This window comes from Eleginops maclovinus, chromosome 16, assembly GCF_036324505.1.
Source record: "Eleginops maclovinus isolate JMC-PN-2008 ecotype Puerto Natales chromosome 16, JC_Emac_rtc_rv5, whole genome shotgun sequence".
Taxonomy (NCBI): domain Eukaryota; kingdom Metazoa; phylum Chordata; class Actinopteri; order Perciformes; family Eleginopidae; genus Eleginops; species Eleginops maclovinus.
In genome coordinates this window covers 9,904,389-9,928,960 of record NC_086364.1, presented here as the reverse complement: position 1 = coordinate 9,928,960, position 24,572 = coordinate 9,904,389, and the positions used below count along the sequence as shown (strand labels likewise).

Here is a 24,572-nt window from a genome sequence, read left to right as displayed (position 1 = left end):
AAGTCAAACAATTTGAGGTGAAAATATGTAAACATGCATTGGATAAGATGCAAGTAACAACATAGAAAACCACACTTAAAATGTAAGTGATCCTTCTAAACTAAATCTTTTCCAAGAATCATAGCTTCTTCTTTTTTTTTTTACATGTTCTGAGCTACGGGTAGTTCTGTGTTGTAAACATAACATCATCTGATTATGAAGGTATGGTAACATTTTCAACCACATCTGTTTGAATATATTTTAAAAGGTAGGCCTTGGGAGTACATTGCTGTGAATCTGAGCCGTAACTCCTGTCTGTTTCTCCAAACTGTGTGCATGCTGACCGCCATCTGCTGTAGGTGTAACGCACTTCAAACAATCCGAGTTATCCCTTTAACGTGTGTTTCACCTTATCCATATGAGATATCCAGGCACAAATCTCTGCTGTAAACAGGGTCTAACTCACCATCCTAATTGATAAAGGTTTCAACACGACAAAGCAATCAAACAGGTTGTAAACAAATTCCTAGTTCAGCTATATATTCAAAACAAAGATGAACAGACTGCAGTTGCAAAGCCATAATCCACTTCAGTATAGCCTTTTAGCTCTGTAAAACCTGAAAGTTGAGGTTGAAAATAACTGACATAGATAACATAATTACACAGTGAATGTTTATTCCGCTGGAGATTTTGCTGTGCCACCAGATATATCGACAATTACACTGTCAAATAAACTGTTATCAATATAGATAAGAGCTAAATTATGAAGACAGGACCTATGTGGCTTTTTATTTTAAGGATGTTCTTGCGATTGTTCAGAGTTAAACGTGTGCTCTGCTGTCACAAGTTCACAATTACATTAAACGTGATGTGTGTGCGTGCTTCTATGATCAGAGCCATGATGGGGCGAGCTACTGTCAGCAAAGGGCAGGGAAATGCCAGAGGAAGTGGGGGGGGGAGGCTTCCTGTTGGTAAACATCCTCCCAGATTAAGTGTACAATTAAAAAGGGTGTTGTGTGTAAACAGGAGCCTTTTAACATAGAAGCATAGTGCTTGTAGGAAAAACACCTTTTTTCTTTCATGAAAACCTGGAATGCTTTAAATTCACAAACTCAGAATAAATAAATATTTGAAGTAACATAGGTATTAAACTGGAAAAAGTGGCTTAAAGTGGCAAAGCAATGAGACAGAATATGTGGAAACATAGGCGACTGTTGAAAGGTTCTCAATTTCACTAAAACATTTTATTTTCAAAAGATAAAAAAAAGAAAAATGGAGAAGGAAGGACGCCTGTTTCAGGGTGCATTGGTAAATTGTTGGTTTATATTTGTATTAGGGTTGGGGGCGATTTGAAATGGCTGTTATCTGTTTTTATTTTTTGAGACAATAATAAAACACGTCTAAAAATGCCGCTGGACGTTGGTTGGGTATACGATGTCACAACTTTGAAGTATAAACCCCTTTATCTGCAATCTGACGATGCTCAACAACACCATCATCAGCGACACTCAGGCGCAGAATTTGGATCATGTCTTTGCCCAATATCTTTTTCTTTCTCTGGTAGAGAACTCAAACCATCTCCTTCAGGATATTAGAATTGTCGCTCCCTGCTTGTCTCTCCACAGCAGAGTTATAAATACATATACCAGCATGACCTGCTGCTGGTCTGGATGAACTTTATATCTAATTGATCAGAGCTGCCACACACACACACACACACACACACACACACACACACACACACACACACACACACACACACACACACACACACACACACAAATATGAAACACACCATTTCCTGCTGCCTGGCTAAAGGGGGTCCATCTGCTTCTCACCAAAGCCTCACAGCAGATAAAGATCGGATTTTTAAAAACAGACAGGAAGAGGTGAGATGGTGAGAGCAGGATGGAGATAGTGAAACATCCAAAGTGGATGCGGAAGGAATCGGGAGAGCTGAGTGATGAGAAGGAGCAGGGAAGAGTAGGAGTAAAGAAGAGAGAGCAGGACTTGGCATGCTTTGAAGCGTTGGTTGGCTGTGGTGAGGTGTTGGGTTTGTTTCCCCTTCTCCAGAGAGACAATGACTGAGCTCTGGCGTGGGTGTGTTCTTCTAAATATTCTCATCATTTCTTTTTTCATCCATTTAAACAGTGATGACTAAACATGCCCACAGCATTCTGTCACTTTTTAAAAGTCACAGCCTATTTGTAGATGTAAAAAGACTGACACAGGAGAGAAAAAATAATCACCTCATCAAGTTCAATATCTGAGGGTGGAGCAGATAATATTTCCTAAAATAATGTAAAAAGGGGTCTCTTTAGTGGTCATGCCAATACATAGGATATCTGTGTGATTCCTGTCTATCCATAGTGATGCATCTCTCCTCCAGTAGGGCAGATCAACATTTTAGTGTACCATACTTGATTAATCAATGATTAATCAAAAATAGGCGTGGTTCATTCAGGCACCCAATAATCAGACTGCAATAAAACCAGCATTACATCATATCCTCACATATGGTTACACATATAGTGACTTATTAAACCCAACACAACTTAGACCGAGGATGAAATCTTAACAATCTAAATCCAAAACAAACAAACTAGAACATATAATCAATTTGAGCTTCCTCCGGTTTGAATCAGTGCAGTGAACACGAGTATGTTTGGCTCCCGAAAGCAAATAGGCGACTTAATTGCTGAACAACCTGTTAATCCTCGGAAGTAATACAGCCTTACCGTCGTCGAAACGCATTTTTCCCATAGATGCACAATACTTTGCTCAGTCTTTTTTATTTTCCTGTCACGATATTGTTCCGTTTCTGCTGTTTGCTTCTTACCTGTGTGTGTGGATGATGGTCGAACATGTCCATTTGGATCTCCTGGGTTGAGGTCGAAGGCGTCCTGGACATACTACTTTTCTGTACCATTGATTTAACTTTTTAAAATCTATTTTCAGTTTCGTGTGTTTATGATGGTGTGGACCGACTCATTTTTTTCCAGGGAGTGTTGAGTCGCTGATGTATAAGAGCTGGTTGGTAAAATAATGGCAACAGCTGCCTCCCTCCAGCCTATAGCGTTACACACTTGCGCACCAAGCTTTTACTCTGGAGTCAAATCAACGGAATCATGTAGTGACACATCCGGCTGACGCTTTCAAAATAAAATATATAGCATTGTAAACTAAAATGCTGGACGTGTTAAAGTGTATTGAACATGTAATCCATTGTTTTTCTTAATATAATAAATTAGAAAACTTTAGAATATGTATGTTTACCCTTATAGCTAAGACTGCTTTCTTTAATGTAGATCAGCAAAACTCCCTGTTACTTCAAGACTGTTTCTTTGTAACTGGTGAAATATTCTCCATCTTGTAAAAAATAATTGCAAAAAACCACAAGCTGGTCAATTGTGATTAAATAAATGTAAAAGTGCCAGCCTCAGGTTTACATATATTATAATATGTATATATTGTCATTATGTGGAGCTTACTATCTCATGAGAGGTCTACCGAAACATATACTAAATCATTAACATTATACATTTAACAATTCAGAGTCTACAGTTTCACAAATATTTGTTTATTTAAAATATTATTTGTGTGAGGAAACTAAAATAAATAAGTCTCCCATGTTTCTTATCGTGATATTGATTTTGTCTAAGTTGACTTACAATATTAGTAACTAAAACTGTTTTTCATCAACAATAAATCTGCAGATTAGTTAATATGAACAGAACAGAGGAATGCAGGACATCTCTATGTTTGAGAGGGAAAATACATAATTATTTTAGACAGTGGCATGAAGATTTCTTTAACAATTAATTAATTGTTATATATTTACACATTTCTAGAATCATTGGGTCTAAGGCTATTCCTTTTAAAAATGATATAACGCACCATTGTTTAAGTTATGTGCTATAGGGCTCATAAGACTAAGTGCTAGTAATTACATCATATCAATATTTCGAACCATTAGTCGTTAGTGTAGTTGTGTCAAAAGTAAAATTAAGTGTTCTAAAAAACATGCTTTAATTTTGAAGGCAGATTCCAATTACTAACGGAATGAGTCGGTCTTCCTCTGTCTGTCTTGACGCTTCTGTCTCCTGTGTGCGCTCCATAGACGATGTCCACGCCCCGCTGAACAGACCCCACCTTCACTTATCGATTGATGGGAGAACAACAGAGTAGCCGTGGTGATGGAGGTAGAAAGGCCATCAGGTCGAGCGGCTTGTCGGGGGGGGGGGGGGGGGGGGGGGGGGGGGGGGGGGGGGCTTTAATGGGGGGTGAGAATTCACAGTTAGTTTGTTGCAGCAGCAAAGAGGTTCAGTCTATGAAGACTCATTATGAGGCTCATACAAAAACAGAGCAGGGGCAGACATTACTGGGGCCCTGACACATACTGTATCAAGAATGGGGACCTGGTAAGCTCTTCAGGGGGCCAAGCATTTCTGACAATGCTTTGGAGGATCAAGACAGAACAAATAACTGTTGGCTTCTGTGATTATATCAATATAATAACACTAATATCAAAAGTGAATTGTAGAGGAAATCAGTTAGGGTGGCTAAGCACAAATAGGTCTCTGGTTTAGAAAGTTTGTGAAAAAACAAATGTTCATGTAGGAAATGGTAGTCCTACAAAACTAAACCGAAAAATAAAAGTAACATTTCTATATCACTCTAAAAAATGGTGATAGGTCCTTCATGAGTAACAGCTAATGTTAAAATATGTTTTTAAGACACTTTTGATCAGTGGCATGTGAAAATGTCTTATATTAATAGATTGACTAAGGATGGGTTTGGACCACCCTGATGCATTCATGCAGTCTTGATTTGCTGCTCATAAGAACATTGACTACACAACCAAAATCAATAACTCATAGTAGGCTTGAATTAAAGTAGCATTACCACAACAAAAAATGCCCATTAAGTAAGATGGATAACAATATGGACTCCTGAAATAAAGCTTTGTATTATTTCTCACTGTACCATGATAAAAGTGCTGATGCTCACTAATGCTAAACTATTGATAAATGTCTGTAAAAAAATACAATGTTCATATCATATTTACTAAGTAAACATGAGTTTGGGTTAAGCCCTGTCCAGAGCTGATGGCGTTTAATCAAAAGGCCACAAGATCAACCTCTATGACTGCAGTTCAGATTTCCTGTGAGGTAGTCATCACAGTAGAGGAAGCATTGATGGCTCTACTCTTCAGAAAAAGAAAGCGAAGAAAGAGAACCAGGGTGTTCTTTCAAAATGGTGATATTAGAGTCACTGTGACTCTCCTGCAGCAGCTGGTCGACATCTTCCTCCAAGGAAAAACATAATGTGCAGCAGGAAGATGCAGAGTTAGTTTGTCGTCAGCTGCTCACTTGTTTCTTCATCTTCTTTGCTGCCGCTAAAGAAAAATTAGTGGATAAACATATCATGTTTGGCATTTAGCTGATGCTCTTCTTTGCAACTTTTAATAGATTAAACTCAAGTTTCAGGATAGGAATTAGAACAAGAAATGCAAGGGTCAAGACTATTTAATAAATATGCCTACATATTATATTTATTCTCTCGTCTTTCTTCTCTTCTTGTATTTTGTCTGCCTAGATCGTAATGCTCTGATGAGTATTGCTGATACCCTGGATAAGCTAGCTAGAGGGTTCAAATAGACACTATGAAACATTGGTAGTGGCCCCTGCTTAGTCTGCTTTTGTGTGCTGCATCAGCTGTGTGCTTTGCTTCTGTTGTTTTCAAGGTATCAAAGGAGCCTGATGGCAGTCCCTGAGCCACATCTTGAGCACCTGGGCCAGATGCTACACAGGACTTAAGAGCCCCAGCCTCTAGTGTGGCTTCATCTCTCCCCTGCCAGTGCACGCAACACTTGTTGCTTGACTTATCTATTTACTAAATCCCCATGAGTGGACAAATTGGCGACTCCTAATCTTCCTGGGTCCACAACAGGACAGGACCCATTACATAAATTACATGAAATACAACATGCACCATTCAATTATTATCATCAAATACCAAGGTGATGTTATCAGTGAAAACATATACATTTTGAAAATGTGCATGATTCTTCAAAGAGGAATACAAAGGCTACAGGTGCAATAAAGTTTAGTGATCATCCTCTTCAGTAGACATATAGTCCAACATCCTTAAAGTTTAAATACTTTTAATCGCTCACGCAGCGGCACATTTCTGTGCAAAGAGGAGAGCAGTGTCTGTTTAAGCTGTGGTAGGAGGTGATCCGGTACTTTAGGTTATACTTTGTCCGGAACTGGTGATTTCAGTTGGTATTTCTGAGTTACCTGAGGTGAAGAAGTCACACAAGTGCTACTCTTGCACCCACACTGTTGAGCGTGCAGTGTTGCCATGGTGATTGGGTGCTGCAGAGAGCCAAGGATGCAACACTGTCAGGTGTTAATCCTATTTTAGCAGCCAACTCACATTTAGTTTTTAATACAGGCCACTTGAAAGCCTAACATTTATTTTTTCTAATCTCTTTATTTATTAAAAGGTGTATTTCAAACTCTGAATTTCACAATGAATATTTAAAGTCCAGAATAAAGGTTTGTTCTTTACTTTCTTGTTAGAGATAGCACCCTGGGTATTTCCATAGCAGTAGTAGTGTGTTAATTTAAATTTCTGTTAAAACATCCATTGCTTTTAACAACTATTTGTTCTTTTCCAATGTTTCCAAAACAGCGCTGTGTGTGTGTGTTTGGCTCTAATGTGTTTTTAGAAAGCTGTTTAAGTTGAATGTCCTTTTTTTGTGTTTGTTCCTTTTTTGGGAAGTCATTTCTTTAACACCTTGGCGTATCTGCATATTATGGATTTTAAATATATTTCAACATGTGTATTTATCTATTTGTACAGTACTTTTTGTTAAATAAACTCAATTCTAGCTGGCATAAGATACAGTTATGCTATTTTCTTAGTCTAGAAAGCATTTAGCATCGATTTACGAAGGTAAACAAACACAAATTACAATATAATAATAATAATAATAATAATAATAATAAAAAATACCCTCTATTGGTATTGTTTATTGAGTTGCATCATAGTTAATACTGTTGTGTTCTTATTTAATTTGCTCACCCTCATCTCTTTTTGGAGGCTGTTGAAAGTTTAACACAAAAAACCTAGTAAAATCTGACGTTTTTATATTATAATTTATAGTATACAAATGCAATATATAGAACATAGGCCAACCGTCAATTTTCCTAATAACATGTAATGTTGTGTTTTCTTTTTACTGTAAACTGGACTCAACAGTGCCCTCATGTGTTTAACAGCAGGACGCCCTTACCCATAATGCACTGTAAAAACTATGATCAGTACCATTATTCTATTATAGGGGTGGTCAGCGATTTGAACTTTAAAATAAACTCAACATTTCCATTGTCGGTATCCCTTTCCATCAATTTCTTCTAAATGTATGTGCAAACATTTGCACTACTTCCAATGTCAAACGTATTTATAATTCCGTCTGTGGTCTAGGTTAACACAGAGATGTTTCGCGTTCAGAGATGGACTCTCCTCCATAATGGTAGCTTCCAGTCCGTCTCTCAAACCGTCCTTTTCCTACTGAAGTAGCAGCCATGAGGTAGGACTATCGCCGATGGAACAAAAAAAGTGATCGTTTAACTGTTAAAATTCACATATGCAAACCCCTTGTCAATCAAATAAAACACATGATTTCACTCTTCGTTGTTACACAAAGCTTTGATATAATTCCAAAAACAGAAACCTATATTTTGCCGTGGCTCTGTGTAACACGTTGTATCAGACTGAGAAGCCATGTTGTCAAGCCGGCTGTTAGCAGCGCGTCTAACGGAGACTTAGCCACCGACATTTTTCGTCAACACTCGCGAAACATTTCAGCTTTTACATTACGTTTGATACACAAAATAAATCAGGATATGATCATTTAACTGTTCGTTGTTAACCTGAGTTGTGTGTGTTTCATGGACCACGCTCAGGCTCCAGAAGAGGCTGGCTTCTAGCGTCCTGCGCTGCGGCAAGAAGAAAGTGTGGCTGGATCCCAACGAGACCAATGAGATCGCCAACGCCAACTCTCGTAAGCAAAAGCAACACGTCACCATTTTAGTTTGCTAGTCGTATTATGTCTTTCACCATTTACTGAAATTCGGAATTAACATGTCTTAATAGGTGTATTTCAAATGTATTCCTTATGTTCCCGGTGTCCCATGTTACATTACATATTCAAGATGGTACAAATACAGATCTAACATCATTAGATTTAATGTATTACATCATTGTATTGCGTTTAAACAGATCCTTAATAACACACCTGAAGTGCAGTGTAGTTGTCATTATATTGCTTTATCAAGAACCTGGCAAATTACATGCCTTTAAAGCACTTAAATCGCTTACAAATTTAACAAAACCGTTATGTGGCTGGTCAACATTCCACCTAGAGAGACATGCATTGCTGAAAACATAAAACCATATTATGAACACATAAAGCTCAATTACATGGGACCCTTTTTTTTAATGAAGATAGTGCTGTTGCAATTTTATTTATCGAGATATCTCCAATAACTGTAATTGCACTAAATGTCATCCTATACATTCATCTCCATGCCTCTTAAAGGTTGGAGTCTTTTACAAGTTTTACTTGCAATTTTAAAATGATGTACTCCAGATTGTTAAAATTAAAAGACAGTGCTTAAGAAGGCTAAATAATGAGCAAGGTTATATACCTTTTCTCTTTATTGATGATCAATCGCTGCATCCCAGTAGCTTACTTGTTTCCTTCATTCTTTAGGCCAGCAGGTCCGTAAACTGGTGAAGGATGGTCTTATCATTCGCAAACCTGTTACGGTCCACTCCCGTGCCCGCTGCCGCAAGAACACGCTGGCACGTCGGAAGGGTAGACACATGGGAACTGGTGAGTTTAAATCACCATGTTATACTTCTCAGAGGAAAGTCATTGACAAGGCATTCTATTTTAATATTTGTTATGATTGAGTAAACTTCTGCAAGTAGTAGTGCAATGTTTCTAATATTTACTAACTAGTTTTGTAGAAGGTTTTTTTTGTTAGACTTCTTTACATCATGATTGTGAAGGTAACTTCAGTGGACTTGATCCCTTTTCCCAGGTAAGAGAAAGGGTACAGCCAACGCCCGTATGCCAGAGAAGTTGTCCTGGATGCGCCGCATGAGGATCCTGCGTCGTCTTCTGCGTCGCTACAGGGAGGCCAAGAAGATTGACAGGCATATGTAGGTTCCGGACATTGTCACTAGTTGTCTGCTCTTGTGTGGCCAGTCTCTTGGCATGTCTTGTTATTTTAGAGTCCCTGGTTGTTGGCTGACTGTTTCTAAATTGGCTCACTATACATACGTTGTTGTTTATCATCTTGTCTTGTGTTTAAAATGTGTATACAAACAGTACTGCAAAAATGTAATGTAGAAGTGTGTGTATCTTGGTTTTTGTACCATGGTATTGAATTGGTACAACAATTGTCAAATTAACCTGGCATTGGTGTCTACTACTTCTCTCTGTAATCGTGAAATTCTGCTGTGATCTTGGGCTTATGTTACACTAATCATACATCTAAAGGTGTGGACAAATCATGAAATGAGCTCAGTAAAGCTAGTTGACAACGCTAGTATTACACATTAAATATTTGGTGCATCAGAATTGTAATCAGCTTGTGTATTAATTCAATTCAATATTTGTTTTCTCCCAATTTTTCTCAGGTACCACAGCCTCTATCTGAGGGCCAAGGGTAACGTGTTCAAGAACAAGCGCATCCTTATGGAACACATTCACAAACTGAAGGCAGACAAGGCTCGCAAGAAGCTCCTGTCGTAAGTGTTAAACCAACCCCAAGTTGTTATTTTTTCCCATCCACAGAAAAGGAGTTAAAGCTGCATTTATTCTCAAAGTGTTGCCTTAAAAACCTTTAATTTGTGCAGTAAGGACTATACCATCAACTCATTTTGCTGATGGTTATAAATATGGTTACATTCTAACGAGTTTCTGCCTATCTACAGTGATCAGGCCGAGGCTCGTCGCTCCAAGACGAAGGAGGCCCGCAAGCGCAGAGAGGAGCGTCTCCAGGCCAAGAAGGAGGAGTTCATCAAGACCATAGCCAAAGAGGAGGAGACCAATAAGTAATGTGCTTCTGTCAATTCTGCCTGACACTGCCACCTGTCAAGTGTTGACAATAAAAGTGTACATAAAGACACTGCTGGTCACGTGTACTTTCTTTCCTCTTGAAGTGAAAACCTGATTTTGCAGGGGAAATCATTTTGAAAAGATGGAAGGCTGACATCTATAGCAATCTTGAGATAAATGAGCAAAACCATAAATTAGTTTTAGAAACAGCCTTTATTCATTTTGTTTTCCCTTTTCAAATACAAATGATTAAATACATTTTTTATAGCTTGTAAAAATAACATTTTAGGGTAATACAAAGTTATATTTTGGCCACCTGGAAAATTAAATCTAATATTTACTCTGAGCTTTGTTCTTAGTCTCACTTATTGCTTGATTCATTTGGTCCATACCATGTAGTTTACAGTGTTTTGTCCACTGAAAACGGCTTCCTTCAACTGTATATCTGAAGAGACAACAGGACCAAAATATAATGTTAAACTGAAAGTAATTTAGGTCGTTATGTGTTACCACTACCCCCTTTCCCATTGTTAAGTTGTCAGTTTGTACACTCATTGTGTAAAATTAGTTTACTGTTAGCCGCATTAATGACCAAATCATTTAAAGGCCTTTTGATATAGTATTTTGCATTCTCAAATCAATATATTATATCTATATTGTATTGTGTTTTATCATAAATAAGTGCATGCAAAGATATCTGCAGCAAATGGGACAATTTTAAATAATTTTGATAACTTTGACAAAATAATTCCAACTCAAGATCTTATTAAAATATTTGTTTTCCTGATAGGTGAAACAATTTTAAGCTTGTGAAAAATGTCAATAAGTGCACCGTACGCTCTGATTTCTTTTCAAACTACTCCCCCAAGCTTAAGATATATCACGCTTATCTTTAAGTAAATTCTGTATGAAGGAGTTATACCCTGCAGTATATCAAGTCATTTGATTTAGCTAAAAGTGTGAAAGCAGGGCTTTTTGCTTTATTTTTTCCATTTCTGTGTGAGCTTGGAGTATGTTATTTACATCTGCACTCGATGAAAGTCTAACAGCCTCTTTTCTGTTTGGTTCTTTTAAATTGACAAAACCGATCTCTTTAAAGTAGGACGCTTGTGGTAGTAGATCTAAAAGTGAGGTTAGCGAGGCCTGTGCAAATTGAATTAATATTACCAAATCACAAAAGAAAGATGTATCGGTGATCCTCAGACCTCTGATTTCAAGGAAATTAAAATTAATTTTATTTCCTCTCTAAGGAATTGAAATCTAGCTGTGAACTTCCTGAAGGCATACTCTGATGACTTACAGAGACTCTGATTGTCTCTCAAACTTAGGTGTTTTCACTTAAGTAAACTTAAGGAGGCACCACTTTGAATTAAAACAAGGTAATAATAAATTGGATATGACCAAGAAATACTTTAATTAGTAATTACAAAGGTTTGTTGCCATCTATTGGTTGCAGCTGGTATGACAGAAAAAAAAGGTTTAAATCAGAATCAGAATACCGTTATTCGTCCCAAAGAGTGAACATTTCTTACATCATAAGCGAGCATAGAGACAAAAAAAAAAGTAAAATAAAACACAAGAATATAAATAATTTCACATCCTGCATTCTTGGAAACTGACAAAGAAGAAACACCTAAACATTTGTTTATTCATACCTGTTTATTATATATTTAATATATCTTTATATTACACACATCAACAATTCTCCACTCTACGGGTAATACAGGTTGATTTCTAATATGTTGGAAATGAGGGTCTCACTTGTCCATTAAAGTCAGGGCAGGATGTGTAAATTATGCATGTGCTCATCTAAGTGATTGTATGTGTGCCATATATCTTAATGTGGTTTGTGCACAGTGTTCCTGTGGGGAAAACATTTGTCATGTATGTGTTTTGAGTTCTTATGAGACATTCAGGCATGAGGGCAGCAGGCCACATGCTAAGCAGCCCAGGAATGCACCAGGATTAGCTGTCCCTTGACCACATGACCACATTACTGCCCCCCACCTGCCCGCCTCTTCCATCACACCTCCCCGTGAAGCCATTTACCAGTCACAGCCATTAAGTGAGATGGGAGTGAGGACAATATAAAGGCTCACAGCTGGTGAAATCCTACAATTTTATTTCAACATGTGACTCAGAGCTCCTGGAATCAGATGGATTCTATAACATCTACAGTGGTATGCAAAAGTTTGGGCACCCCTATGAGATTTCATGACAATTTGCTTTTCCTTTATAATAGAAGATCACAGCAACAACATTTGTTTTCCTACAAAGATGTAGACGTTTTAGTGTTTTCCAGACCAAAATTCTTAGGGTAGCATTACATAGTTTTATTATAATAAAATAAAATGCAAAAAATGGGATGTGCAAAAGTTTGGGCACCCTTATAAATAGCATTCATTTCAACACCTGTACGGATTTATAGCTGACAGGTTGCTGCACAAAATTGCTTTGATTAGCTCATTAGACCTTCAATTACAAAGACAGGTGGAACCAATCATGAAAAAGGCTATTTAACATAGGTAATAGCTGGCTGTGCCTGGCCTAGGTTCTTTCTTAGGGAGTGGCAAGATGGGGACCTCAAAACAACTCTCCACTGACCTGAAAGCTAAGATAATCCAACATTATAAATTAGGAGAAGGGTACAAAAAATTATCTGACAGGTTTAAACTGTCTGTCTCCACAGTCAGAAACGTAGTTGTGAAATGGAAGGCCACAGGAACAGTCCGTGTGAAGGAAAGATGTGGTAGGCCGACAAAAATAGGGGAAAGGCACAGGCGAAGGATGGTGAAAATGGTCACAGAGAAGCCACAGACCACCTCCAGAGAACTACAACAACATCTGGCTGCTGATGGTGTAGTTGTTCACCGTTCCACAATCCAGCGTACTTTGCACCAGGAAGAGCTCATTGGAAGGGTGATGTGCAAAAAGCCTTTCCTGAGTGTTAATCACAAGAAGAGTCGCATGAGGTATGCAAAAGCACATCTGGACAAGCCAGAAGCATTTTGGAACAAAATACTGTGGTCAGATGAGACCAAGATTGAGTTATTTGGTCATAACATGAACAGGTATGCATGGCGAAAAAAACACACTGCATTCAATGAAAAGAACTTGTTGCCCACTGTAAAATTTGGTGGAGGATCTATCATGTTATGGGGCTGTGTGGCTAGCACAGGTACTGGAAAACTTGTTAAAGTTGAGGGCCACATGAATTCCTTACAGTACCAGGAGATTCTTGACAAGAATGTTCTAGAGTCAGTCACAAAGTTGAAGCTACGCCGGGGTTGGATTTTTCAGCAGGACAATGATCCTAAGCACCGATCAAAATCCACCAAGGAATTCATGCAGAAGCACAGGTACAATGTTCTGGAATGGCCATCCCAGTCCCCAGACCTTAACATCATTGAAAATGTATGGATTTATTTGAAGAAGGCTGTCCATGCACGGAGGCCAAGAAACCTGACTGAACTGGAGACGTTTTGTGTGGAAGAATGGGCCAAAATACCACCTGCCAGGCTTAAGGGACTTGTCTGTGGCTACAGGAGGCGTCTACAGGCCGTCATTGCAGCAAAAGGAGGCAATACTAAATATTAATGGAATTATTTCTTAGGGGTGCCCAAATTTATGCACATGCCTATTTTTGTTTGAATGCACATAAACATGTTTCTGTTTGACCAATAAAAGTTATTTCACTACTGAGATGTTTCTGTTACCATAAGGTATAACATATGTTAAAATGAAGTTGCTGCTTCAAAAGCTCAGCAAGTGACAAACTGATGCAGTGGTTTTCCTAAGGGGTGCCCAAACTTTTGCATACCACTGTATAACATGCAAATAAGCTGAATTTACATTGACGTCATTGAGTTGCATTGGGGTTTAAGGCCAATGTACTTCCCCTTGTAGTACAACCCTTTTGATCCATTAAAAAAAAAAAACGTCAGATTATTATGGTGACCCCTCTTGTTTGGGGAAAAAGCAATGTCAGGCTATTACCATATGATAATCTATTTGCAGACCAGGAGTTGTTTTTGCTTCCCAGCCTCCTTGTCATCCCCCTCTCCTACAGTGGATCATAAGTGTGTCGAACTTGAGTTCAGTGTAGTCTATCTGTGATAGGTCTAAACACTTGGTCTCTGTGGACTTTACCAAGTCTCAGAACCTGTTGTCAAGTGTTACGTATAGGCATCAGCTTGTGGAAACAAACTGATTTGAGGGCTTTGTAAGACAGGAGAAGCAAAACTGAGAATTTACAATAAAAGAAAGTGTTGCATCACAACTGCCTTTTTTCTCCTTACAAAACAGCACACACCACAACTAACACAATGTTTGACAGGAAGCACGCTGTGTTTCTAAGGAAACCCCTGTTGTTGATTGATGTTGAGCAGAGTCAGAGGCGAGCCTGGATATGACTCTTATGCAAATTACTTCATTGAAAAACGAGCAACCTGTCTTTTAGAAGACGATGGCAGCAGCCTTATCATTGCTGAAGGAGGGGGTTGACATGTATTGTATGCTGTATAGGTGACAATGGGACTTTTGTTGTTCTTTCTGCCGGCAGCTCTAACCCTAAGCAGTCTGCGTGATCAGACTTCCCTTCAAGAGCATCCGGGGAACACACACACACACACACACACACACACACACACACACACACACACACACACACACACACACACACACACACACACACACACACACACACACACACACACGCACACACCTCACAAAGGTTTGTTAAACCGTGGCAAAAAGTTCAAATCTAGTCACCTCACATACTACTCACATTCTGCTTTAGCGCTTGTTCAAAAAATGTTTTATAATGTTCAAACATTTGCCAATTTTCCCCTTCCTCCTCCCTGTGATGACTAACAGATAAATAAAGGAATTAAGAAAAAAGAATAAAGGTTAGCACCTGCATGATTTATCAACGTTGAGTCAGAGAGACCCAGGGCTTCCTACAGGCATACAACAGCTGCACAACAGTGAGAAATCAACGGTGTTACAAGATTATGTATGTCATCTTGAAAAAGCACTTCTTTGGCTCTAATGTGGTTAAGTAGCTCATGGAGTCTTTGAATGGTAATTGCATTGTCTGTGATAAACTAATGACTGTTGTGCTTGGGAAACAGCAGGATGGCATGTGGAGAAGGGATGAGACCATATTTGATTTAACAGACCAGAAAAGCAAAGGTTTCTTTGTTGCACTTATTCCAGGGCCGTGGCTTCCTTTTCTTGCCTGCAGCCTTGTTATTTTTTATGGAATTTTTGTTCTGGATAAAGCAATTTTCTCCCACATTGATCTCCAGATTCCTGCTGGTGTCTCATGATGCATGAAAGGTCATACTCACTCACTCCCTTTCAGAGGTGAGGTTGTTATCTTTTGTCTGTTTTCCTTTTTCTCTACCCCAGAATAACTTCTTGTTGGTTGTTGACATCAGAGTAATTTTTATGTACCATGACAATTGACACCTGTACTATCACAAAGATGTCACGTATCACCACGAGAGGCTTTTCTGCTCATTGGAGTCAGGGAAGGTACCATTACATGAATGTGTGTTTGAGGTAAGGAACAGGCTAAGCACTTTCTCTATTGGCCCCATAAGTCTGATTTCATTACTTGCACAACCTTTTCATTGTTTAATCCTTTCCGTCTGGTCACAGCAAAGCAGCCTCATACGACCCAAACACGTCTTCTGCAAACCCCTATCCTCTGCCAAAATTAAATTCTTTTGTTTAGTGTGTTTTTGGAGATTGGGGTTGCTGTGGCACAGCCTAGCTTGATCAGCATGTAGTAACTAGGCAATTTTTGCTTTATTTTAAAGGAGCTAAGTGTGGAATTTTCCACTGTAACTAAAACCAGATGGAATGAATTCAAGAGAACCGGCCATCTGTTTATGGGTGTTTTTTGAGAAATGCATACTTTATACGCAACATATTTCCTATAATCCCTTGATTTTATTCCCCTTTCATTTGACAGCTGACAACACATAGCTCCCAAATGAAAGCCAAACATCTCATCTCTTCTGGATATCAGCTCCCTACCTCTCCCTGGTTTTGTCTCTGTCTGACTAACTCTAACTTTCCGCTTCCCTCACTTCCGCCGGCTGCAACTATAGTTAGTTATGCTGTTGATACAACCAGCCATTTTAGAAGCAAGTTGCCAATCTCAGATGAGAGGAGAGTTTCCTTCCCTGGCCCCAACCTCAAACTCCCTCCCACTTCTCACGCTGAGAAACACTCACTCTTTTGAAAGAGGAAATGAGTTGATACAGCTCACTGCATTTGACGTTAGAATAAAAGAAGCTTGTGTGTGTATGTAGGACGTTGCTGGGTTTTAACAGTCATTCTGATTGGATAGGAAGTATCTGCCCCTCATTTGCTTTGCCGCTTTTTGTTTTGATACATTTTGTGATAAGCACAAACACACTGGCCAAGAGGCAAACTGTGGGCTAATTCAGTACTGGGCACTCATGTTACTGGCTCCTTTTTGTGCAAAGGGGAGAGGGGCTTAAGGGGTGTGGGCGTAGGATGGCTGGGGGAGGGAGGGGAAAGTAGAGAGGGAAGTCTGGGGCTCTGGGTTGGGGGCGGAGAATAGAAAGAGCTTTGGCACAAAGGTGGAAAGTAGGATTGTGAGTTTGACTGTGTGAACACATGAGGAAAGAAGATTTGTGGATCAAAGAGACATGGCAAGGACTAAAGTAGGATGTGGAGCAACAAAAGATCGGTTTCTTTTCAGCTGACTTGGACCCAAAAAGGAAGTGAGGAAGGACAAAGTAGAGGTATACAGAAGACAGAGAACTTGCCTGAACAAGAGGCAGAAAATGGAGAAAGGCAAATAACTGAAGAGGCGTTCTCTCACTCACCCGAACGAAAGGAGAAACACTGAGTCAAACCAGTCAGACAGACAGGAAGAGGATAGAGAGGGGGAGGCAGGTAAAAATATTAAAATAAAGAATACGTAAGGAAGCTGAGATTAATGCTATTTAGAGAGAAAGAGTGTGTGTGTATGCTATTTTAGACAGGGAGAGAGAGAGCCAATGAGGGAGAAAGGAAATCAGCAAACACAGAGAGGATAACAGAAAGCAGACATTGGGTGAGTGTTAAGCAAGGTGGAGCAGAGAGAAAGATTGAGAGACAGACAGTTGGGGCTGGGGGGGGGGGGGCGGGTGTGGAGTCATCAGGTGAAGTTAGCAGAAGTGGAGAGATATGAGGGGACAGCTCTTGAAGTCATTCTTCTCTTTGGTGATCACTCTCTTCTTTTTGGGGAGCCTGTTGACCACTGTCATCTGGTATATGGTCGACAACAAGTAAGTGTTCCACAACGTTTCTCAGTCCCACACACACACACACACACACACACACACACACACACACACACACACACACACACACACACACACACACACACACACACACACACACACACACTTTCTTCAATTCAGTCAAGAAGGTTTTTGTGTTTTGGGGTGCTAATGGTGTTAGAGGTGACAAAGAGGCACAACGGGGTTTGAAAAGACCGCAAGACAAAATGAAAGATATGAGGCTGAAAGAAGACCTTCTAAACACGTTATAACACTTTTTCCCCACTCATGTCATTTTTTTGTCAAAAGACACAAAACTATAGAAAGTGTAGTTAGTGCAAAATTAGTTTTCAGTTAACGTCTCTGATCGGACCAATTATAGAGTGTGGAATGGTACTTTGAGATGTGCTTGTTCACCTCCAGGCTGAGATGCCCCTTTAGCAAGGCACTGGACCGCCACATTGTTTCCCTAGTGCTGTGTATATAGTACTTCCCCACTGCTCCTGCTACCTACGGTGGGGTAAATGCAGAGGCTACATTTCACTGTGTTGTTGAATGTGGATTCAATTTCAATGTTCCATTTCCATATTTCTACATGTTCGTTTATGTGTTGCATGTCATAAGCTTTATGAGACCATGTGTATCTGTGCTTTTCATGAATTGAGTAATCTCAAAATATTAGGCACTATAATTGTAATGATATATATTTTTTTAATCTATTATTTTAAATGGTGTTCAAGTAAACAGATAGTACAGAAATGGCAAAATCTCTAACCCTGAGACCAATAACCATTAATTCAGTGGAAGTGCTATATCAGAGGCAGTTTTAGAATACCTTATCTGTCCTATTTCTTAGTAGGGACAAAAAACAATACCCATAACCACCCTCTATCAAAACGTTTTTGTATACTTTATACTTAATTCAGCGGTCAGACTGTACAACCATCATGGCCCCCGCTAGACCCCGACACATATAACAACACAGACTACCCCCATACCATGTGCAATACAATGTGCTATATATATATATATATACAGTTAATAACTGTGCAATATTTACCTGGCTGCTATACTTCAGAACAGTTTCTGATGTCTATTTTTGTGGCTCTGTAAAATTGTGTAATTGTTGTATATCATTTTGTATCATTTTGTTACATTAAGCAGTCTTTGGTTCTTTTTTGCTTAACAAATGAAAAAATGTCCCCTCTGTGGGATGCATAAAGGGATTCTGATTCTGATTCTAACACGATTAGAGCACAGACCATAAACCTTACAAATATCCGACCACAAGTTGCACAAATCTCCTGCTAAAATATAGCTAAGCAGCAAAGGTCTCTGCCATGTGTGTACATTGGTTGTTCATTAAGAGAAGAGACTTACCATTGCTCTACCTCATGTCAAAAGGAAAACAGCATTTAGTTTATTGTATAAAAGCATATACTGCTTGTACTCCCTGACTAAACTACACAGCTGCCAGTCTGTAGTATTCAGCGGGATCCATTGGCAGAGACTATACAATTCCAAACTGCGTTTTGAGTAGTCTTTAATCACCTACAGCTAAGAGTAGTTATGTTTTCTTACATTAGGCCATTCATATCTACATAGGGAGCGGGTCGTGTACCACCAAATCTGCCATGTTGCACCTCCGTGTTTTACAGTAGCAAAGGAACAAACCATAAACTGGCTCTGGATAGGGCCTTCAATTGTTACCTGAAGGCCACTGTAGATTTGTAAAACTGCCGTAAAGTCAGAAGCCTGAATTTCTATGCTCCTAAAGAGTGTTATGGTATGGCCTATGAGCAAGGCAAAGGTGCTAAAAGTTATATAGGCCACATCCTTCACACTGTCCCTTTAATTGAGTTTGCTTCTTTTAACGTAAAGGTGCATGGAATGAATGAATCAATCAATCAATACAGCTAAGAAAAATATATATACTTTGTCTGACATCTGCTTATTTCCTTACCTGTCCTGTTTCTCTCTTGTTCACTCCACAGAAATGTGGAACCTCAGAGGCCGCATCCTAAAAAGAAAAGCGCTCCTCAGCTCTCTGACCCTTGTAAAGGCTGCAGGTGAGAGCAAACACAATCACTGTTTCTCTTCAAAGGAGCTTTGTTTTCATCATATCAAGTCAAGACAGCAATACAGGGATTAAACACTTGACTGTGTGTTTGTGTTTGTGTATGGGTCCTCAGAGAGGTCATCAACAAAGCAATAGAGCGTTACTCTCAAACCTGGAAGAAGCAGAAAAACAATTACCAAAAATTCAGGTAAACTATGACACAGGTATTTTATTTTATTTTATTCTGAACTTTGGAAACAACAACACAACCAGCAAGATAAAAGAAAAAGGGTGACCAGGAATTTCAAATCACTGTTCATGCATGCATAAAAATGTTCTATCTTCCGTGTCCATAGCCCTAAAAAATGTTATATTCATGGCCCTGGGATGTACAATGAATATGATTTAAAAGGCAATTCAAATTAACTCTACATTAAGCCCGAGCTCAATAGGGGGACATAAAGGAACTAATAGACTGCCTGGCCAAAAAGAAAGTTAACACACTCTAACATTTGTTGGACCGCATTCAGCTTTGATTACGGCACGCATTCGCTGTGGCATCGTTTCTACAAGCTTCTGCAATGTCACAACATTTATTTCTGTCTTGCATTAATTTTTCGCCAAGATCTTGTATTGATGACGGGAGATTCGGACCACTGCGCAAAGTCTGGTCCAGCACATCCCACAGATACTCAATCGGGTTCATGTGTGGACTCTGTGGTGGCCAATCCATGTGTGAAAATGATGTCTCATGCTCCCTGAACCACTCTTTCACAACTTGAGCCCGATGGATCCTGGCATTGTCATCTTGGAACATGCCGTGCCATCAGGGAAGAAAAAATCCATTGATGGAATAACCTGGTCATTCAGTATATTCAGGGAGTCAGCTGACCTCATTCTTTGGGCACATAACGTTGCTGAACCTAGACCAGACTAACTGCAGCAACCCCAGATCCTAGCACTGCCCCCACAGGCTTGTGACCTTTTTTTTGGCTGGGCAGTGTATTACTTAGCTCAAACACTACTGGTTCAACTCAACAGACTGACATGTTAATACAGGCCTTTGAAATACAAATGCAATGCATCAACTTGAAGTGTGCTAGTTTGAAAGATTTAAAGAAAAATCAACAGATAAGTAGAATGTGTTTTGCTCTTTGTACGGTTAAAAAGAATAACAAGTCAGAACAAAGAAGAAGAAGTAGAAGTATGGGTAAAAGCAGTGGAACTTGCTTACACAGACATTACAAATATAGCTACATACTTTAAGGTCATATGAGTGACTTCTCCTGAAGGAATCAACTCTGATTCGCCCAACCTGGGTCTCTTTATTCAATTAAAAACATTACATGAAATTAGAATCTTCCTATTTATAACCTGAACAAACTGCCTGACTTACGTAAATTATGAATGTTTTCTTTCTTTAACCCCCATGACCTTCTTGTAAGTTATTTAACAAGTCCTTGTGTTTCCCCAGCTCTCAGCTGACCAGTCAGTGCCATGGTTTGGACAAGGCCATCATTACCCAGGCTAACACTCCTGTGGGATCAAAGATTGTGTATGATGGAGATAAGAAAAAGACCATCAAGGTGACCCCTGAACTTTTCAGCACCTTTGCAAAGGTATGTTGTTTCTCATTTGTGAATATAACCACACAATCTGCTGCTTATTACCTTCATTGCTCCAAATGTATTACCTCAGATCATTTGTATAACTTAGCTCTAGTTTAGCCATAAGTCATGTATTTACTTACATGTTGACTCTCTGGGGGGTTAAGGGCTCACATTTGTGAAAATCTAGAATAGATTATAACTATTTTTGCAGAATAAGTTCAAACTGAGCTGCTGGACTTTGAAATCCAGCTGTAGGATTAATTTTGTTGCCAGTAGACAAAAGTGAGTGACTGAGTCAGATAGGGTTGCTTGTCGTGATATAGGAAGAGGATATCTCTATACTTTATAAGAATTCATCCTCTGGAATCTATTTATATCACAACAATCCATCAACATTTGAGAAAAGTTTACATTTTTTGTCAAATACTGCACAACTATGTGGTACTTATAACTCGGTCCTGGTGGGTCGGGACGAGGAGGCAAGGAATAGGAAAGTCCAACCGGCCAGACAGGAACTGTGAAGGGATTTGTTAATAAAATGATGAAAGATACGTTTACTGAGAGAACACTATGAATAACAGAGTGCCAGCGGTCAGATACATATTCAGAAACAGGTTCCCAGTAATAAGCTTCAGGATAGAGGGAGGAACGAGAGACGTATCATAGGAGAGACTGGGACAGACTGTCTTACTGACAACCTCAACTTTTCCTAATATGATTTGCTCAAATGGATGTTTTTTTTGTCTCATGTTCAGTCTCAGGAAATGACACATCACTATGCATATACAAACAGTCAGGGATGACTGATTGTCATCAAGCAGACTCAAAATAACTTTGTCATCTGCAAGTTTGAGTGTTTTACTGTGACTGACCAGATTTAAACAGATAATAAAGAAGCCTCTATAGCGCTATGTTGTTAGCTCAACTTTTTATATCCATTTCTGTCAATGTTCATGTGAACAACTGAATGCAAGCCTGAGAATACCTTCCAGGAGGAACAGGGGACCGTTATCCCCTTATTTAAACAATACCATGACGACCCTCCTTCTGTAAGGGTCTGCTTTTCACTCAGCCTTTGGTCTGAAGTGGTTGTGAATATGTAATTGTTGGTTTCGAGGAGGTACATAATAGATTGGACAAAAGCCCTTGATTCAGGTTTTTGAAGGTTACAACAAGAGCTGCAACAGTCCAACCAGTACTTTTATCAAGGTTTTATAGCAGCTTAACCTCAGTATCTCAAGTTTGAAAGAATTTGTGCATTTTCATATAAATGTACCTAATCCTAACGCTCTGGCTATATATTTCCATCCCTTGGTATGGCTCCTACACCCACAATTAATGAAAAATAGAAAGCTTGTTGTTTTTTAATACAATTCCTGTTGGATTTATTTCCAGGAGCATCCGTTCCCAAATAATACTTGGGACACGTGTGCTGTTGTCGGGAACGGAGGGATTCTGACCAACAGCAGCTGCGGCGACATCATCGATTCAGCAGAGTTTGTTATAAGGTGAGAAAGTTAATATTAGAGGACTGAAAGGCTAATTAAAATATAATAGACAGAAATAAACTTGTCTTGGTCGTTCATTTTATGAGAGAATCTTTATATATCATTTTTGTTGGCTTTTCAGGTGTAACCTACCTCCTTTAGGAAAAGGCTATGAGAAACATGTAGGCATCAAGACTGACATTGTGACAGCCAACCCAAGCATTTTCCTAGAGAAGTAAGCAAAGAAATGAGTCTCACTACACTAATAAGCTGTTCTGTTGTTTGACATCTGCTTTTTTTTTCAGGTATGGGGCTCTAATGGGGCGTCGGCGTCCATTTGTGGAGAGTCTACGTAGCTACGGCAAGTCCCGTCTGCTTCTTCCCGCCTTCTCCTATGGCCACAACACTGCTGTGTGCATGAGGGCAGTATACAGCATTGAGGACTTTGTGAGTCCCATCCAGCCCATCTTCTTCAACCCTGAGTACCTCCAGAGCCTGGCTCTCTTCTGGCGCTCCCGAGGCTTACGAGCAGTGCGCCTCAGCACAGGCATTATCATGGCTAGCATAGCGCTGGAACACTGTGCCAACGTGCATCTGTACGGGTTCTGGCCCTTCAGTAATCACCCCAATGGACTCCATGCCCTGACTAACCACTACTACGATGACAGACAAACTAAAACAAAATTTCACTCCATGCCTGCTGAGTTTGACCTCCTGTTGCAGCTGCACAGTCAGGGAGTGCTCAGGCTTCACTTGGGAGACTGTCAGCAACGTGAAAAGTAGTTCCAAGGTCCAAATTAGCCAGCAAGACAGTGGCAAAATGTCTTTTGTAGCTCAGTCACTCATACATTTTTCATATGATTTTGATTGAATCTGTATTCTGGCTGAATCATGGTAATGGTGTGTTCAAGCAAGGTAGATTTATGAATTTAGATGTAATGCTGAGTCATATACCAGGACATGTGCACTGATATTAACATGCAATCTTAAGACTGTATCATTCTGTTAACAGTCTTGTGGTGTGTGTAAAAATGTAGTTATTACCAAAAATGTTATAGCTGGAGTCTGGAGGGAGTTGGTTTGATTAAAATGTGGATCCTTAGTAGGAACTTTGGGAGGGTTTAGTGCCTTCTTTTGCATCAAACTGAATGTATTTTAAAGAAATACCTCCGTAACATGAAGATTGTGTGTGTAAAACACTTACAATAGTCTTTTGACCTTTGAGTTAAAATTGCATAACACTTACCGACTCTAAAAATGATTCTTGAATTATTCAAGGGGAAATGTATGGTACTCACACACCTTACTTTATTCACTGGTGCTGGTTGTGGGAAATTATTTTTACAATCTGGATCCCTCTCGACGTCACTAACACTGCTGGATGGCATTAAGGCACGATGTAAGCATCAGATCTCAGTTTTTGCATAGGTTGTGTCCCAGTTGCCTCAAATACAAACCATCATGGCAGCCCTCTGCGGGACCTGTGGTAATCGGACGACCCTATTGTCTCAGAGCCAAGGACTAAACAAACACACAACAGAACGTGGTCCCTCCTCACAAAAGTCACTATGGTGAGCCTGTTTAACAATGTGCTACCCTTTCTCACCACAGTGACAATATGTGGTAAAAAGGTTACAACATTCACATCTTGATTCAATGAAAGTTTGGAAATTAATACTTTGTTGTTGTAATTGCTAAATTAATTACTGACTCCAATATAAGGTGATATAATGTGTATTGTGCACTTTTGATGAAAATTGTAATCTTTGGGTAAGAAGTCTTTTGTACCAAGACTTAAAATGGGTCTTTTGCAACTGGGAGTATTGTCTCTCATGTTGATAATTATGAAGTCTTAACATTTGACAAGCGATGACCAACCTTGAAAACTATCGGAAAGACAGTTTTAGAGTTGTGTGATTTTTTATTTTATAAATGCACCAGCTGCAAGGGAAAAATGAAGTCAAAGTGAATCAATGAATAAATATTTATTAC

The 24,572-nt window shown here is 39.3% G+C and overlaps 3 protein-coding genes across 4 annotated transcripts in view; 2 read left to right on the top strand and 1 right to left on the bottom strand.

Moving 5' to 3' along the window:
- The window catches only part of cacnb1 (calcium channel, voltage-dependent, beta 1 subunit), a 31,490-nt gene extending 28,437 nt beyond the window's left edge, over positions 1–3,053 (bottom strand). For both annotated transcript variants that reach the window (XM_063904463.1, XM_063904464.1), the window contains exon 1: positions 2,819–3,053. In XM_063904463.1, the coding sequence (XP_063760533.1) occupies positions 2,819–2,908 (90 nt within the window). In that variant the 5' untranslated portion in view covers positions 2,909–3,053. The remainder of the gene's footprint in view (positions 1–2,818) is intronic.
- Positions 3,054–7,466: 4,413 nt separating this feature from the next.
- Positions 7,467–10,190, top strand: rpl19 (ribosomal protein L19). The gene is made up of 6 exons (XM_063904642.1): positions 7,467–7,579; positions 7,956–8,053; positions 8,765–8,887; positions 9,099–9,219; positions 9,700–9,810; positions 9,997–10,190. Exons 1-6 carry the CDS (start codon positions 7,575–7,577, stop codon positions 10,118–10,120), a joined length of 582 nt encoding a protein of 193 aa, XP_063760712.1. The 5' UTR covers positions 7,467–7,574; the 3' UTR covers positions 10,121–10,190.
- A 6,506-nt stretch (positions 10,191–16,696) lies between these two features.
- Positions 16,697–24,572, top strand: st8sia6 (ST8 alpha-N-acetyl-neuraminide alpha-2,8-sialyltransferase 6). Its single transcript, XM_063904171.1, has 7 exons — positions 16,697–17,430; positions 19,419–19,493; positions 19,617–19,691; positions 20,958–21,102; positions 22,489–22,601; positions 22,723–22,815; positions 22,886–24,572. The coding sequence occupies exons 1-7, from the start codon at positions 17,330–17,332 to the stop codon at positions 23,361–23,363; spliced, it is 1,080 nt and encodes a 359-aa protein (XP_063760241.1). The 5' UTR covers positions 16,697–17,329; the 3' UTR covers positions 23,364–24,572.